This window comes from Myxine glutinosa, chromosome 1 (genome assembly GCF_964187855.1).
Source record: "Myxine glutinosa chromosome 1, kmMyxGlut1.1, whole genome shotgun sequence".
Taxonomy (NCBI): domain Eukaryota; kingdom Metazoa; phylum Chordata; class Myxini; order Myxiniformes; family Myxinidae; genus Myxine; species Myxine glutinosa.
In genome coordinates, this window is record NC_136261.1 from 235,687,731 (window position 1) to 235,704,649 (window position 16,919).

At 41.7% G+C, this 16,919-nt stretch overlaps 1 protein-coding gene across 14 annotated transcripts in view; it reads right to left on the reverse strand.

The window, feature by feature from the left end:
- The window catches only part of LOC137435206 (asparagine synthetase domain-containing protein 1), a 32,850-nt gene extending 25,557 nt beyond the window's left edge, over positions 1-7,293 (reverse strand). For 2 of the 14 annotated variants that reach the window (XM_068128791.2, XM_068128785.2), the window contains exons 1-3: positions 5,168-5,325; positions 330-383; positions 149-224 (exon numbers count right to left, since the gene is read on the reverse strand). In XM_068128791.2, coding sequence (XP_067984892.2) covers positions 149-224; positions 330-383; positions 5,168-5,227 — 190 coding nt within the window. In that variant the 5' untranslated portion in view covers positions 5,228-5,325. Of the gene's footprint in view, positions 1-148; positions 225-329; positions 384-1,297; positions 1,517-1,640; positions 1,748-4,973; positions 5,344-7,124 lie in introns of those variants that run through there. The other 12 variants (XM_078785150.1, XM_078785155.1, XM_078785174.1 and 9 more) reach the window with 12 other exon arrangements.
- Between the last annotated feature and the right edge of the window lie 9,626 nt (positions 7,294-16,919).

Sequence of the window (16,919 nt, forward strand, 5' to 3'; positions counted from 1 at the left end):
TAGACAGCTGGATATCCCAGACCAATATTCTGACGTCACTGGCAGAATAAAAACATTCCTACCTACAGCTTGATGGCTAACCAACACAAGTCCTCAAAACATATTTCAAGGATCTCGAGTCTCCATGTCCTTATGCTTTAGTACTCACTTTTGCATTCGCTGAGTGTCTGCGCTTTGTCCGTCAAAAAGAACACATTGCTGTTAACTTGCTGTTTGTACACTTTCTGTTGGACAAAAGGTATAGTTAAATATTCAGACATTACTCATCAGTATTAAAATTGCAATGAGCCCAGATTTCTTGGTTAATTCTCATTGAGCATTACACTCACCATGTGAGCCTTCATGCTTGAGAGCTCATCACACAGAACTACGTGGATGTGGATCTGGTGGAACATCGGCACAAATGTTAAGGTGCCCAACTGCCATTTTAAAAGATACCACATGCAAAACGCTGATGTAGAATACAACATCTACTGTTTTGAGTCAAAATAATTTATCTATATAATGTGGTGGGCTACGTGAAAAGGGGAAAAGGAGGCTTCTAGGTGTTCCTTGGGTAAACTGACTTTTCATTGTTTTCTGACCACCCGTAAGCCCTCTTCTTACGTGGCGCGCCACATATAATAGGCTAATGCAGTCTATCTATCCCATCCTGAAATGCTCCTGAGAGAAAAAAAACAAACATTAAAAGTTGCTTCAATTTAATCCAAACCTTCAGGAAAATTAGAATTTTTTTCAATTAGACCAAAAAAATTGAACCCAGGCATTGTATAAGCAATGGACCGCTGCCACAAACACTCCTGAAAATATATATATTTTTCTTTGCAGTTAAGAAATATATACAGGGTGTCAGCATTGAAATGAAACAACTTTGAAACCTTATAACTTTTTTACGTATAAATTTGAGAATGTTGAAAGTTGGAAAATTACCACACCATATATCTAAGTTTATGACACATTTCTTTCTACTTGTTCATATTTCTCTTTATCCATTCTAATTCTTGCTTCTTCTTTATTCCTCTCTTTATCTCTGTCTTAGGAGAAGTTAATTCTTGCAGAATTTTTCTTTTTTCTGTAAGGTTCACTTGGCTGCGCCTGGATGGGTTTGAGGGTGGAGGAGTAGCAGCGGAAACCCGAATCCTATCCAGGTTCCTCCTGATGACTCCAATGCAGTATTTGGTTTTCCATTTCATCCTTTCTGAGCTTAAAGTTTATTTTGTGTTTCAGAGTGAATTATAATGACGCCACAAGAAAATGCGAAATGTGTGTTATGGATGGCCGAATTTAAGTCACCTACGCTGATGCAACGACGATTCCGTACAACGTTTGGCAAGGAACAACCGACCCGAAGAGACCTGTATGCATGGACGAATAAATTTCAGGAGACTCGCAGTGTTCTAAAACAGCATGGTGGAGGAAAGCCCAGAATACCCGAGGAGGATGATCATGAACACATACTGTACGTTCTGCCATCCACAGAAGCCCAAGGAAGTTCATCCGTCATGCCAGTAACAAACTGCAAATTCCACATTCAACTGTGAATAAAATCCTCCCACACGGCTGCAGCTTTATCCATATAAGCTTCAAATGGTTGAGCAGCTGAGTGAATGATCACATTTAAAAAAGAAAATATGTCATACATGTGTTCCACAGTCTGGTCAATCAAACTTCATATTCCAGCAGGATGAGGCTCCTCCCCACTGGTCCATGATGGCCCCTCCTTCCTTGATGCCCAGGTGCCACACCGCTGGTTGGGGAGAGACGGACCATTCTTTGACCACCAGGATCGCCTGACTTTACACCGCTCATTTTTTTTTCTGTGGGGTTATGTGAAGTACAAAGTGTACTACACAAAGGTGCAAGACATTGTTCAGCTTAAAGAGTGTATCACAGCGGCAGTGGTTTCCGTAACCTCCGAGATGTTAGAAAACGTGTGGAGGGAAAATGAGCACCCCAACGTACCCATATAACAAATGAAACTCAAGCATACTGACTTTGAGCTGTGTGAATATTCCTGTTTGCATTATTCAATAAAAATTTATAAGGCTTCAAAGTTTTCATTTTAATGTGGACACCATGTACAACCTCCCATTTGGGAGTTCTCAACCAGTACAAGAAGAAAAGGCTTCCTTTTTTTATATCGTGGTATTTTTTAGCACAGGCTTCTGTTAGTTCCATTATAATGGAAAATATACTAGCCTGTTGTTTCCATGAAAATGACGTATACCAGGCCCGTTGTAGCCCAAACCATGACTATGTCATCTTGGCCAAATCAGAGGGCTCCATGAAGAACAGCTCAGCTCATGCCATACAGAAAATTTCGAAATGGACAAACTCGACAATGCAATCTGGTCTGTGTACGATAAAGGCCTTTGACCTGCTCACATACTGACTTCTGAAAAACCTCACTCTTACTCACAATAATATATATGAAACCTCCAATAAAACTGATCAAGGTTAAGGGCTAACGTTATTTATGCAGATCCCTGGTGTCAAAATACTTTTTGAGAATATATCCATAGGGCATCAAGGCTGCAGAAAACAGGCTGTGTCAAAATGTCACATGGATTTTGGCAAACTTATACCAACACCATTCCTTGGCAGTACTTGCGTTCTCTTCAAAAAGACAAATTGCTGATACATAATGTGAATAAATCTATGATGCGTATCGCTGAGGTGCATAGCAGACTACCTGTGTGCACGATCAATATATTAGATGAGAACCGACTGAACCGTGCATATATTTTATCAGTTTCAGTAAAGGGAACTTCAACTCTGGAGGAGGTAATTTGGCCCATCAAAGCCTGCGCTACGATTGCCGCCATATTTTGTTTGTCCGTGTTCTATCCTCTTACATGCTGAGCGTCAAGCAAGGAAGCAGCCCGTAGCATTTTAAAGTCTTTGGTGGTGACTCAGCCAGGGCTGACATCAAAATGCCAACCTACCAGATTCAGAGAGGACATTCTAACCATTTTGCTGAGTCTGGTTATAGAGATTTAGATCGGACCATGAACCATGTTCTATACAGAGTGTCGATGCTGCCGAAGCAGTTTCTATGGCTAGGGTTACAATCCTGGTAGGGATGCCACTCCGACACAGGATATCATCGCAGGAATTTGTTCAGGGTGCCGGTGATAGCTCGCCTCCTCTTCGCGAAGGACACTGTGGGATCTTTATGATGGGAAGACGAATTAGACCTATGATAAAACCACCTTTAGAGGCCATTTTTCCCCGCAAAGCGGGGGTTGGCCTTTTTCGGGGACCGTGGCTGTTGTTGTTTTTTGGTCCCCTTTTTGAAGCAATGTTTTACGGCCGGATGCCCTTCCTGCCGCCAACCCTTTTTGTCGCCTTTTACGACAAGCAGGGAATTACCAGTGAACTGGTACTCAATTAGCCGACCTCGGAAGGATGACAGGCTGAGTCAACCCCCCTGGCGTTAATTCAGCGATCGACCGTGATGCGAAACCCAGGATCCTAGGATCCTAAGCTGGCACCCTAGCCGCTAGCCCAACACCAGGGTCAGACCTATGATAATGCTTTCATAAATCTACAGCTATAACACATTCAGACATTCATTCAAGCTATCCATAGATAGCCAATTATTTATATGAACATGTGAGCAGGTCAGTTCTGCGTTGTATGGTGTTACTCATTTGTAGGTTAACAGAGCAAGCAGCCTTGGAGAAGTTGATTATTCACCTGTCCGTCACTTGAGGGACACCTGGTTGATAGAACATATTGGTCATATCAAAATGCTTCGGTTACGATTGCAAAATGTGTCAACATTCCGTGGGCCACCCTGCAGATGAATGAATGAATGATCGTTTTAAGGCCATTTTTCCCTGCTAGAGTGGGGGTTAGCCTTGCGGGCCCCATGACAATCATGGTTCCCTGTTTGAGGCAATGTTTTTATGGCCGGATGCCCTTCCTGACGCCAACCCTTGGTCACGCTCTTCGATGCGCAGGGATACGGTGTACCTATTCTAAACCGGGGTACACACCGGGATCATTCATCCCAGCAAGCTGGTACTCAATTTGCCGACCTCGGAAGGATGACAGGCTGAGTCAACCCCGCTGGCGTTAATTCAGCGATCGACCGGGATTCGAACCCAGGATCCTAGGATCCCAAGCGGCACCCTAACCGCTAAGCCAACACCAGGCCTGCAGATGAACTACCATAAAAGAAAAGGTGACAGCAATGGCAGCCAACCACACATTGCTGGCATTTTATGCCAAGGTAGCTCAGAGCGCTAGTACGGTTCACCAGAGGACCTGGGTTTGATTCTTGGTCTGGACGTGTAATTTTCCCGCATATATAAATTTAATTTTATGTATGCATTGGCAAGGCTCAAGGAAGAACTGAACGGATGTGTGAGAGACAGAGACAGAGACAGAGAGAGAGAGAGAGAGAGAACAAACTGCAGGGTTGAAGGACAAAATAGAGGGAGACTTGTCAAATGAGGGATGTGTGAAGTACGTATGGGGTATAAAAGATGGACACAGAAGCAAACTCTGAGGTAGGATAAAAATGGAAGTAGGAAAAAAATGGAAATTTGAAAAAATGGAAAAACAGAATGAGGACTTGGGATGGGAAGGGAGAAGGGTTAACAGGGGTAGGAAAGATCATGGTTTTTGGATGGGGGATGATCTGAGACCAACCAACTCCTTTTGATAGGTACCATATGTTGAACAAACAACTAAAATTCTCAACAAATATCTCATTATAAGTCTCGCATGTTTCTAATTTCAGCAACATTTTCTTAGGTATTGCCTCATGGGGCCATCTTACGAAGCACCATACTTGGCGGCATCTAATGATTCCAATCACGTGGCGGTCTTGTTTAACACGGATTCGCAATGCTCCAGAGGACAGCGTGCTCGGGGTGCAGCGCCCTCTGGCGGCATTTCACCACAATGTTGGTTTCATTCCAAATCAACTGGACCTGGACATGACATGAGAGACAAATCCAAACCTAGAGAAGGCAGACACCACTCGAACTGCCACGTACAAACCAGGCCCAGCTCCGCTCAGATTTCGAGATCAAACAGGATTCGGACCCATTCAAGACGATAACATGTCAGGCATTCGAATAAAGGAGAAGACGAAGACTTAGGCCTATGTCAATGTTAAGACACGTGCTGACATAACTCGTCAAAATATCCTTACCTTTTCGGACAACTCTTTTTGCGTCGTGTTTTTATCCATAACTTCTTCCGACTTTGTCATTTTGATACGTTAACGTAAATAAGCGTTTTTACCGATCATCGTTATAAAACGTGACGTGCCAAGGCTCTCGCTCTCTTAGCAACGATCGATTTCCGGGTAAGAAAGCTCCCGCTTATGGGCTCACTGTAATGAAGTTAATTATACGGCAGCCATCTTACCATGCGCAAAGTCGTCACTTCAATCGACTTCTGAAGGATATATGCATGTATAGATATCAAACTACTTTAAGCATTCCTTCGAAATGTAAATATAAAATACCACAACGCCTGTGCCATGGGTATTATATTGAAAGCTAATCCCTAATCTTTACATTCTTGATGAGTGTTGTTGTTGTTGTTTAACATGTCGACACTTCCGGGTCCGTATTGGCACAATATTTATTTTCGTGAACATTTTTAGGTGGGATTATAAACACTCAAAATTAACGAATCACGATGCCTTAATTAAAGCAGAATTCAGATATAACATGTGAATTGCCATGCACTCTTCTCAATCTACTACTATATAAGAGAGCTGTTGGTGTGTGTGTGTGTGTGTGTGTGTGTGTGTGTGTGTGTGTGTGTGTGTGTGTGTGTGTGTGTGTGTGTGTGTGTGTGTGTGTGTGTGTCGCCATTTTTCTCAGTGATGGCTGAACGGATCTTCGTCAAACTTTCAGAGGTTCATCAGTGAGTGCCTGGAAGTGTTTTAGACAAAAAACGAACAAACAAAAAAAATTCTTTTTTTTGGAGTTAAAAAAAATCACTCGATAGTGCCTAAGCCTTTTAAAATTAATGACAGTTATATACAAGTACACATTCGCATAAATAAATACAAAACAATCACCAGACATTTGAACACAAATAAATCAAACCATTGCGGAAGCGGTTGAAGTTGGTGGTAAGGCTTCTTATTCTTCCTGAAAGTCAGCATACTTAACTCAGAAACGTGATGAACGTACATTCAGCAGCGTATATTCAACGAAAATGTAAAATGATGATTTGACATTTGTGATGGATTCTGATTTGGATGTAATTGCTTTTCCATTATATTTTCCCTCATTTCAAATATGTTAATCTTTCTTTTTCGCTTGAGCAATGCCGGGTACCCCTGCTATAAACGCTTATACTTTACTCGGGGTACAAATACAAATACAACATTGTCTGTGGGGTAACATAGGCTATGTGGCCGCGGCCTCATTCGGCGGTTTTGGGGACTGGGAGAGGAGCGTAAATTCTCTATGTAAATTTATACCGTGTAGCACCACCTGGTGATGGTGGCAGAGGGTATTACAATTTCCTTTTTTCCCTGTACAACAATCGGGGTAAAGTACTCTTTGCATGGGTATTTTTTCCTCCTTCCCTTCCCTCCCCCTCCCCCAAAACGGAAGGGCCTGTCAAAGCCACCCCCTCCTCCCCAAAAGATGTATATGTAGTATATCTTTCCCGTCCCTCTCCCCTCAATTTTCCTCTCCCCTCTCCCCTCTCCCCTGTCCCCTGCTAGAGCGGGCTAACCCCCGCTCTAGCAGGGAAAATGGCCTTTAAAATGCATGTTGTTGTTGTTGTTGTTGTTGTCCCTCTCCCCTCAACTCCCCCTTCCACTCCCCCCACTCCCTTACTCACCCCTCCCTCTCCTGCCTCCCCCCCCCCCCCCACCACATCTACCATCCAACGCCGGGTGCTCCTGCTAATGACTAATAAAAATAAACTGCGATGTGGAACGCCCAGTCCGAGGATCCGAGGATAGAAATCGCCTGACCAGTGAGCATAAAAGTCGAATTTTTTTTAGCGAAAAGAATCGATACAAAGCTATAACGACTATTTTCAAGAGACAGCAAGGGATATTCACACTGATCTCGATACCAACTCAGAACTGGATTAGTAGTGGAACAAAGGTCCCAAAAGCCTGCTTATTAGCTTACCTGGAACGAAGTTCAGGGGAGCTGATGCGATGGTGCGTCATCCGTCCGTCCATCAGTCCATCTGTAAACATTTGCAACTTCTGCTCCAAAACCGCTGACATTTGTTATCCAAAGTGACAAATTTTTTATCCCAAGTGACCAAATTTGGCACAAATTATATGTGTTGTGTTGTGACTAAAGTTTGTTCACGGTAATAAAAAAAATCGGGGTCTAAGGTCGTGTACGGGAGGTCAAAGTGGGTCCAGGTGGGTGGACCCAAAGCCCTGGAAGTGTTTGCTCTTTTTGGCGGCATCTAATGATTCCAATCACATGGCGGTCTTGTTTAACACGGATTCGCAATGCTCCAGAGGACAGCGTGCTCGGGGTGCTGCACCGCCCCCCCAAAATAGGTATTTGCTCTTTTCTCAGAAACTGTGATGATTTTACAAAGAAAGACACACAAACACAATTTCGATGAACTTGACCACAACCTTTACCACCCGTGATGTACCAAAGTTTGTTCATGGCATTAAAAAAAAACGAGTCCTGAGGGGTCTACTGGGGGTGGGGGGTTACCCCCAAAATAGGTATTTTTAGCCGCGTCGCAGACACTGCTCATAGAGTGCACGCTGCTGTTGTTGTTGTTAATACCACATCTTCTTCTTCTTCTTCTTCTTGTTTTTGCGGAGAAGACAAAACCTCAAAGCTCCACCCATTCTGGGAACCATAGCTCCACCCATTCTGGGAGAGCCTTCATATAAACAAATATCCACCATTTTATTAACTCGCATAGCTTTGAGGCCTGTTTTGTAGGCCCGTGGTGTCTTCCTCTCACACAGTTTTCTTTCAAATCAAATTCGATATATCATTTCATTTTTCACAGTCGCCAACATAGTTTTAGACTCGGTTGAAAAAAAACGGGAAGAAAATCCGATGAAAGTTGCCCTTTATAGAACGAAATGAATTCTCAAAGGCCTGTAACTTCAAGTCCATTGACGTATATATTTTTTAAAATCGCGGCATGCTCAGTCATACACCGCCCGAAATAAGAGACGGGAAAATGCCGATATATATATTTTGTTTAAATCGCGGCATGCTCAGTCATACACCGCCCGAAATAACAGACGGGAAAATGCCGAGATATATTAAAAATTCGTCCATTTGATGACAATCGTCACGATGAAATATTTAATTTATACGTCGTCACAATAATGTGGAGAGAGGAGCATAGCTTCGTTCACGTGTCGCCACACACGGGAAATTGCCGAGATATATATTTTTTTCAATCGCGGCATGGTCAGTCATACACCGCCTGAAATAACAGACGGGAAAATGCCGAGATATATTAAAAATTCGTCGCCACACACGGGAAATTGCCGAGATATATTTTCACTTTGCACAAAAATAACATCAAGTAATCGAATCAATAGGAATGTCCTGTGCCTATAACATCGACGTTATAGGCACAGCTGCATCTAGGCATTGTGTAACATCGACGCGGCTTTTGTTTTAATTAAAACTTTTTGTACTTGTTTTGGTTTGTTTGTTTAAAGTCTTATGATTATGTTAGTACAATTCTACATGCTGCGCTGTCTTCTAGCAACCATTGAAATTGGTTTTAAATACCTTTAGTCAGTGCAGTATACTGTTTATTCTACCAGGTGAGCGACAGGGCTATTGCCCCTATATTTTTTTCAGTTAGCCTCATCAGATTATGCCATGCCAGTTTTCAAACATACAAAAACGATGCTCAGACCATGACGCTCTTTAGCATCTGAGAGCAACTTTTTGATTGACAGGGGTAGGCGATAGGGCCTGGGGGGTCAGGTTTTTATTCCCAGCTATGCAAGCCTCACTTGAAAAGCGGATTTGAAGGTAGCAAATCATCCCATTGAAGTGAAACTTAAGAGCAGGTGTAAAACAATGTACCACACTGTCACGAAAGAGCAGAAAATAAAGTGTCAATAATACATGGTCAGAAAATGACCCAAAGATATTCTACCGCGAACTAGGGAAACAAAAGCAAAACGTGTCAAATCCCTCTGAGAAAGAGAAACTTAAAAATTTCTGAAAAGGAATCTGAAGACCCAAAATAAGACAAAAAGAGGCGGATTGGATCCAAAACTTGGAAGAAAAAAAACAACATCTAAAGAAAATGCCTCCAGTGATATTTAATGAAGAGAAAAATAAAACAACAACTTGCAAAAATGCCAAACTTTAAAAGTCCAGGCCCAGGTGGAATTCCAAACTTCTGGTTAAAGCAACTATATGCTCTCCACAATGACTACACTTGAGCATTCACCAAACTTATCCATGGGGAGGAGACCTTGGATGAGTGGCTCATAGTATGTAACACCTTCCTCATCCCAAAGGCTGAAGAGGCCAACTACCTCACAAGTATAGACCAATAACCTGTCTGCCAACAATGTACAAACGCCTGACGGGAATCATCACAGAAATTATATACCACCATCTAACACAAAAAGGAAGCCGAGAGGCAGAACAAAAGGGATGTAAAAGATGATGCTGCGGAATGATTGGCCTTGTTTAGTAGGTGGTGGCCTTACTTGAAAATCGAAACACAAAAATAACAAAATTATCCACAGCATTGAGAGACTACAAAAAAGTTTTTGATTTTGTCCCACATTCATGGATGATACAATGCATGCAATTGTACAAGAACAACCCCCAAATAACAAACTGATAGAGAAAGCAATTGAGCTTTGGAATACCACTGACATTACAGCATTCCAAAGGAAAGATCAATGTACCAGGAGTGAAGATACGATGTGGGATCTTCCAGGGAAACAGCCTTTCACCCCTTCTGTTTTGCCTGGCCCTGGGCCCACTGAGCAACCTTATTAATGAGCAAAGACATGGATACACCCTGGCATCAAATAAGAAAATGTCCAAAGAGCCAGAAATGGTGACGCATCTACTTCACATGGATGATTCAAAACTCTTTGCACCAAACGATGAAAAATTGGCAGAACAACTCAAACGAGAACTGCCACTTTATAACTGCTGGCAGTATTGACCGGTTCCCTCCACCTTCCCGCTTTCATACAACCCTGCTTTTGATACAACCCCGCTTTCATCAGACACACTTTGATACAACCCCGCTTTCATCGGACACACTTTGATACAACCCCGCTTGCATTGGACACACTTTGATACAACCCCGCTTTCATATGACACACTTTGATACAACCCTGCTTTCACCCTAGGCCCCAGGTGCTATCCTACCGCACAAGCGCAAAACAAGCTGTTTTTATTAAAAGCTGACGGATTTTGCCGGATTTTGTCACTGTCGAGTCTAAAACTATATAAGCGACTACACAAAACACCCATGGATATGAGAATGGAGCTGAGATGAGGGTGTGAGGACATTTGGTACACAGCTTAGCTTAGCCTACCTGTTGTAGTAAAAAGCACACTCGCGTCAGCAGGCCTGCTACAACCTCATTATACATTCCAACAACCAACAATAGCATGCAGCGATATATATATATATATATAGAGCATTGGTGGACATTTCCTGCACACATCTTTATTCACAGCACATAGCATGCATGGTTTGAGTACCGTCGGGGTATTTCAGTGGCTGTTTGACAGATTTTGACCAACTAAAAGTTATCAGCGGCTGCACAACCCCCAACATTCCATGAAAAGTGAAAATAGAATTCAAATCCGAACTGAAACAAGCCCGTACGGCAAGCCTGCACGAATCGCGCCAAGTGAAAATTAAGGCATGGCCCTCAGCAAAGGCACGATTTTTTTACTCGATGAAAACGTAAAAACTACAAATCCCACAAACGTCCAACTGACCTTATTCTTCTCATGTCCTTATTTCTCAAAATCACTCAGGGTATGCGAAGCTACAACGTAGGAAACCAATCAGTTACATGGCCTGAGAAAAAAAGTGTTGCGTTTCTTTTTCTTTCAACAATAACGACTTCTCGCTTCCAGACTGTAGAACCAATCATGCTGAAATTCTAAACACTTATTCCCCTTGATGAGAGCTACATTACAATAAAATTCCAAGTCGATCAATGCAGCGGTTCAAGAGATAGAAGCTTTTTAAGATTTTCGTTCAATTATTTATTGCGGCCAAACCATGTGACTTATCGAAACTTCCCAAGTAACGTTTTAACATCCCCACAAGGGGAACATTTGTGTAAAGTTTCCACTCGATATCTTCAAAAATTAGGGAGGAGATAGGATTTAAAGTTTATGCTTAAAAACGTCATCACTCCGAAACGATGGGACATACGACGTCATCATGCGTGAACTTTTTGTTCATCATGGGCATGCAATTGTTCATGCAAAGTGTGGGCTCGATCTGTTCAGCCATTGCAACGAAAAAGGGTTTTAGTAACAAAAGGGTTTTTAGTAATATGGCGTCCGAACCATGTGACATATGACGTCGAAACTTTTTTCATTCTGAATTTTTTTTCACTAAGGTCATTTGTAAAAAAAAATCATATTCATGGCATCAAGGGGTCTATTTGTCAAATTCTAACTTCGTAACGTTAGCACTTTTACTATCCTAAATAAACATGTTTTTTGGTCCCATTGCAGAGTTCTTTAGAATGAGCCCTGACTCATTTTTTCCATTGACCTGTTTCGGAGATATCGAGCGGCAAAGTTGAAGGTATTTTCCAAGATGGCGCCCATACAACGTGACCTATGACATCATAATTAGCAGTGAAAAATTCTACATGTCTAGTCAATCACTTGGTGAAAATTTCGTGCGAATCGGACTAACAGTTGCTGAGAACGTAGATTTTAAAGTTTTTGGAGGTGAAAAATCAGGCGGAAGCAGAATAATAAATAAACTCGAAGAAAAACAATAGTTCAGAGGAAACCTAATTAGTGAAACAGTACTCTGACAACATTCATATGTAATTTGGCCTAAACAAGTGTGTCATGTACACATTCGTACAAGGTAAACGAACAAAAACGGACAACATAAAAATTGACACACATACAGCAATACAGGAGCAAGACAACGAAGCATCATACAAAATCCTCAGAGTAGAAGAGAGCCACCAACTATGTCACAAGCAAATACGCAAAACAATTAGCAAAGATTATTCCAGCTGTGTAGAATTAGGCTGATCCTAAAAACATACCTATCTCCATGGAACAAAATCAAAACCATAAACCAATTTGCAATACCAGTATTCCAGTACAGATGCGGAATAATAAACTGGCCACAATCTGAAATCAATAAACTGGATATCAAAACAAGGAAAACACACCATCCACAAAATGTTTTACAAAAATCAATGCATCCCAAGAATGTACCTGCCAAGAAGAGAAGGAGGTAGCAGCCTAATGGAGGTCACTCAACAAGTGCAAAGAATGACAACTGTAGGATTGGCCAAATACGTAAAAAGTGCAACACACTATCAAATCCAATTTGGAAGCAAACATGAAGAAAACAAACCAGAGATACAACAAAGCCAATATTCGTCCAATTTTCTTACCTTTTTCTGCAACTGAGACTTAAACCATTTTAGAGACTACGAACAATGCAATCAGATGGTGAATTACACTCGAGATAAAGCTGTGATGATGGACTTTATGATGACTTAATGGATGATGTGATGATGTGTCTTGATGGCCTTTATATTAGAGGCCTTCATTTCATGTAAAATGCATTTTTGTCTAAAAACGCTAATTTTCATCTAATTTCCTTCCCGTTTTTTTGCAACCGAATCTTAAACCATCTTAGCATCTATGAAAAATGAAATCAGATATCAAATTAGAGTTGAGATAAAGCTGTGAGAGAGTCAGAAAGTGCAAGCCTTACAAAAGAGACTTATGAGGCCCCACGAGCGTGATTTGTGGTGAAACGAAATGGTGATTTTTTTTGAAGCCCCTTCCAGAATGGGTGAAATCCCTCCCTCAACAGGGCAAACCCAGCTCTGAAGGACGGCCAGACAGACTGTTAGAGAGTATACATGTGGCAAATATGAAGTAATTTTCCACATAGTCTCCGTCAACTGCAGTGCACTGTAATAAGCGCATCAATCCGACTCTTGTTTAGCGGTGTCACTGTGGTTGTAGGATGAACACTTTGAGGCTTATTGTCAATATTTGTTTGCCCACTCTTGACATGTTTTGCCCAACATCTATTGGTGCTCACATCAATGGTAGAGTCACCATACACATTCTTTAAATGCCTATGACTGAATATCCACTGGAGGAACCTCTTCCGCAGCAGGAAATTCAATAACTTTTCTCTGATTTGTATGCACATCTCGTGGAGTGGGGCAGCCATTTTAAAAGTGTGATGTGATGTAATCATGTAACATATGACAGTGCTGCTCATCTTTAAATGGGCAAGAAATACAAACCTTACATTTTGATCTCGAGTAGCTTTCCTACAACACCTCGTTTACAAACTGAAAAATAAAACGCATTACTTTTGTACCGGCCCTCATATTTTCATGTACGGCCAGCCATTCAAAAGCACTTTGACCGCAGATCATTTGTAAATGATACTTAGCAAAATTTATCTTCAGGCTAGGGTGATCGATTTTAAAAACGTCAAATACATGACGGTTAGTATGAACAATGCAAATAGTCGCTTATTTTGGGGGTCTCAAGATGGCCACGCATCGACTTCAACATTCAGCCATGACAGCCAATCCAGTTAGTGTAGAGATCAGCGGATCTTCAACATCCACAAACGTTCTGCAGATGGGGCAACTGGATACATCCCCACCCCATCCTCTCACTCCCAAGATGTGCTGCAGGGTGCAGCGTTTCTCACCAGGACTGTAATTTTAGTCACATTAACTCAACAAGGTAACCAATCAGAAGCGAGCTTGGAGGCAAGTTAACAACAAAGTTAAATTGCCACCGTTTAATTACCTCTGCCACCGAAGGTGGACGGAGCTTATGTTTTCACTCCTGTCTGTTTCTCTGTCTGTGAACAGGAGATCTCAAAAAGTTGTGGACAGATTCAGCTGAAATTTGGGGGAGAGGTTGGATATGTAGCAAGGAAAAATTGATTACATTTTGGTGAAGATCCGGATCCAGATTCGGCTACAAGAATGTTTAAAGTGTTTCTTCACCATTGAGAGATAGTGCCAAAACGATGCATAGCAGAATATCTCAAAACGTTATGGACAGATTCGGACGAAACTTGGTGGACGGGTTGAGTGTGTGACAAGGACTAATCAATTTGATTGTGGTTAAGATCTGAATATGGATCCGGATATGCAAATTTTAAAATTGATTATTCACCATTGAGTGGTCGGGCCAAAAATGATATACATGTATAGCACGATATTTCAAAAACTTGTGGACGGATTATGACAATTTGGTGTATGCGTTGGTTCAGAAATAATAACAAACTGATTAGATTTTGGTTCAGGATAATAATAACGATAAGTACAATTAGTAGGGTCAATATACGAAAACAACTCACCTAACCCCCATAAAATTGATACAAAAGGTTTTTCAATGGATTCTGGTACCATTGGGCATGCTAAATAACATACTAAAAATCTAGTAACATCTGACTTCCGGAAAGGGGTCATTTTCAAGATGGCGTCCAAGATGGCCGCCGGGAGCTTAAAATGGCCATATCTCAATTATTATTCAACCTAGAAAGGTGGTTTTGGTGTCTAACCCTAGGTTTTAGGGCCCAAGGAATCCAATTGAATCAATAAAATTACCATCAGTTAATTATTTATTGACAAGTTCAAGATGGCATCCCAAGGTGACATCCTGATCCACTAAAATGGCTCCGTCGAATAGTAGTCAACCTAGAGAAATTTTTTCAGTGTGTATACCTAGGTTTAAGGCACCCAGGAAATCATCAAAATTACTTAAATAAGCACAAAGTAATCAGGTAATCCAGTAAGCCAGGTTTACCAGCCCATTAGGCATTTGTTGTCTTATACAGTTAGTCGCTATTCATCGTCATCCTCCGACTCCTCTGGAAGAAACTTGTTTTGTGGATTGTCACATTCTTCAAGTTGGCACGGTCCACAGGCAGTAGTACATGGTCGTCCATATCGTCTACAAGAGCAGTGGAGTGTCTTGCAGGCAGTGGAGCAGTTACAATGAATGACCTTCAAGAGACTGTCTGGAGCAGCGTTCATTCTCGACATAAGTGGGACAAACTGATTATCCTGCAGGCTCCACCCCCATTTCATGGCATCCATACCCTCTTCTTTTCCCATCCACACCATGATCTGGTAGTACGCTCTACGACAGTGAAGTTTGGTAGCAGATTCAGTTGGGGGCAGACGTTCGGGTGTTACAAAAGACGAAGCAGAGACAACCTTCTTGCTGAAGGTGTTATATCGCATTGTTGCAAGGGAATCTTTGCACTTGCCACCAAAGAGGATAGCCATTACTCGGCATCCAAGGTCATCGATCACCTCTGTGGTCTGGTTTGGGATGGTGAATGTGTTGGCACAAGACCGAAGGACAGGGTCTCCTTTTACAAGCTTCTGGAAAGCAGTCTTTTTGCCAACACCAAAAATCCGAGAAGTCATGTCACAACCAGTCATGGCATGGATGAATATCAACTGAGAACACGTCATGTCCGAGGATTTCTTTTAGACGGTTGATGTCATACACTTTAAAACTGCCATCAGCTTTGGACTTGTCTGATCTGAAATAAAGGCTCTTACTGTCTCCCTGCGCATAGTAAAGGAGTAAGACAAGGAGATCAGTATCTTCTCCAATCAGTGTAGTGGTGTGTAGAAGAGATGCCTCCACTGCAGCCTTTACTATATCTACGTCAGCATCTCCAGGTGCATTGATCACAGTGCAATACCTTTCTCTCAGTTCATCACTTATCATCCCGATCAGGAAAGTTGTATACATTTCTTTTGGAAATGTCTAAGAAATATGGATTTTGTTTATGCATACATGTACCAAATAATATACTTATTCTTTTTGAGATGAAAATAAATTGTTTGTCAGATTTTTCAGTCCTCCCCCACCCCCCTCCCCAATATAAAATAGTCTGTCCCTTGCCATAACCTCTCAAGCTTTGTACAAACCTTTGTCTGTAATGATCACTGAATACTGTGGACTGGAGTCACAGGTGGCAGTGGTGTCGACACATTACACTCTTATCTCCAATCTGAAACACACACTTGGTTCATTAGCTGGTGAGTCGGAGGATGACGATGAATAGCGACTAACTGTACAAGACAACAAATGCCTAATGGGCTGGTAAACCTGGCTTACTGGATTACCTGATTACTTTGTGCTTATTTAAGTAATTTTGATGATTTCCTGGGTGCCTTAAACCTAGGTATACACACTGAAAATAATCTCTGTAGGTTGACTACTATTCGCCAGAGCCATTTTAGTGGATCAGGATGTCACCTTGGGATGCCATCTTGGACTTGTCAATAAATAATTAACTGATGGTAATTTTATTGATTCAATTGGATTCCTTGGGCCCTAAAACCTAGGATTAGACACCAAAACCACCTTTCTAGGTTGAATAATAATTGAGATATGGCCATTTTAAGCTCCCGGCGGCCATCTTGGACGCCATCTTGAAAATGACCCCTTTCCGGAAGTCAGATGTTACCAGATTTTTAGTATGTTATTTAGCATGCCCAATGGTACCAGAATCCATTGAAAAACATTTTGTATCAATTTTTTGGGGGTTCAACCATATATTGACCCCTCTAAATCCAGATCCGGCCTATCAGTGGGATACAAAACGTAAACTGTTCAGCCTGGCGGAGGTACGTACTCTACCGAGTACCTTTCTCGCAAGTTAACTTCTGAGATGAGATTTATGTAGAATGGACACATTCGAGTTCA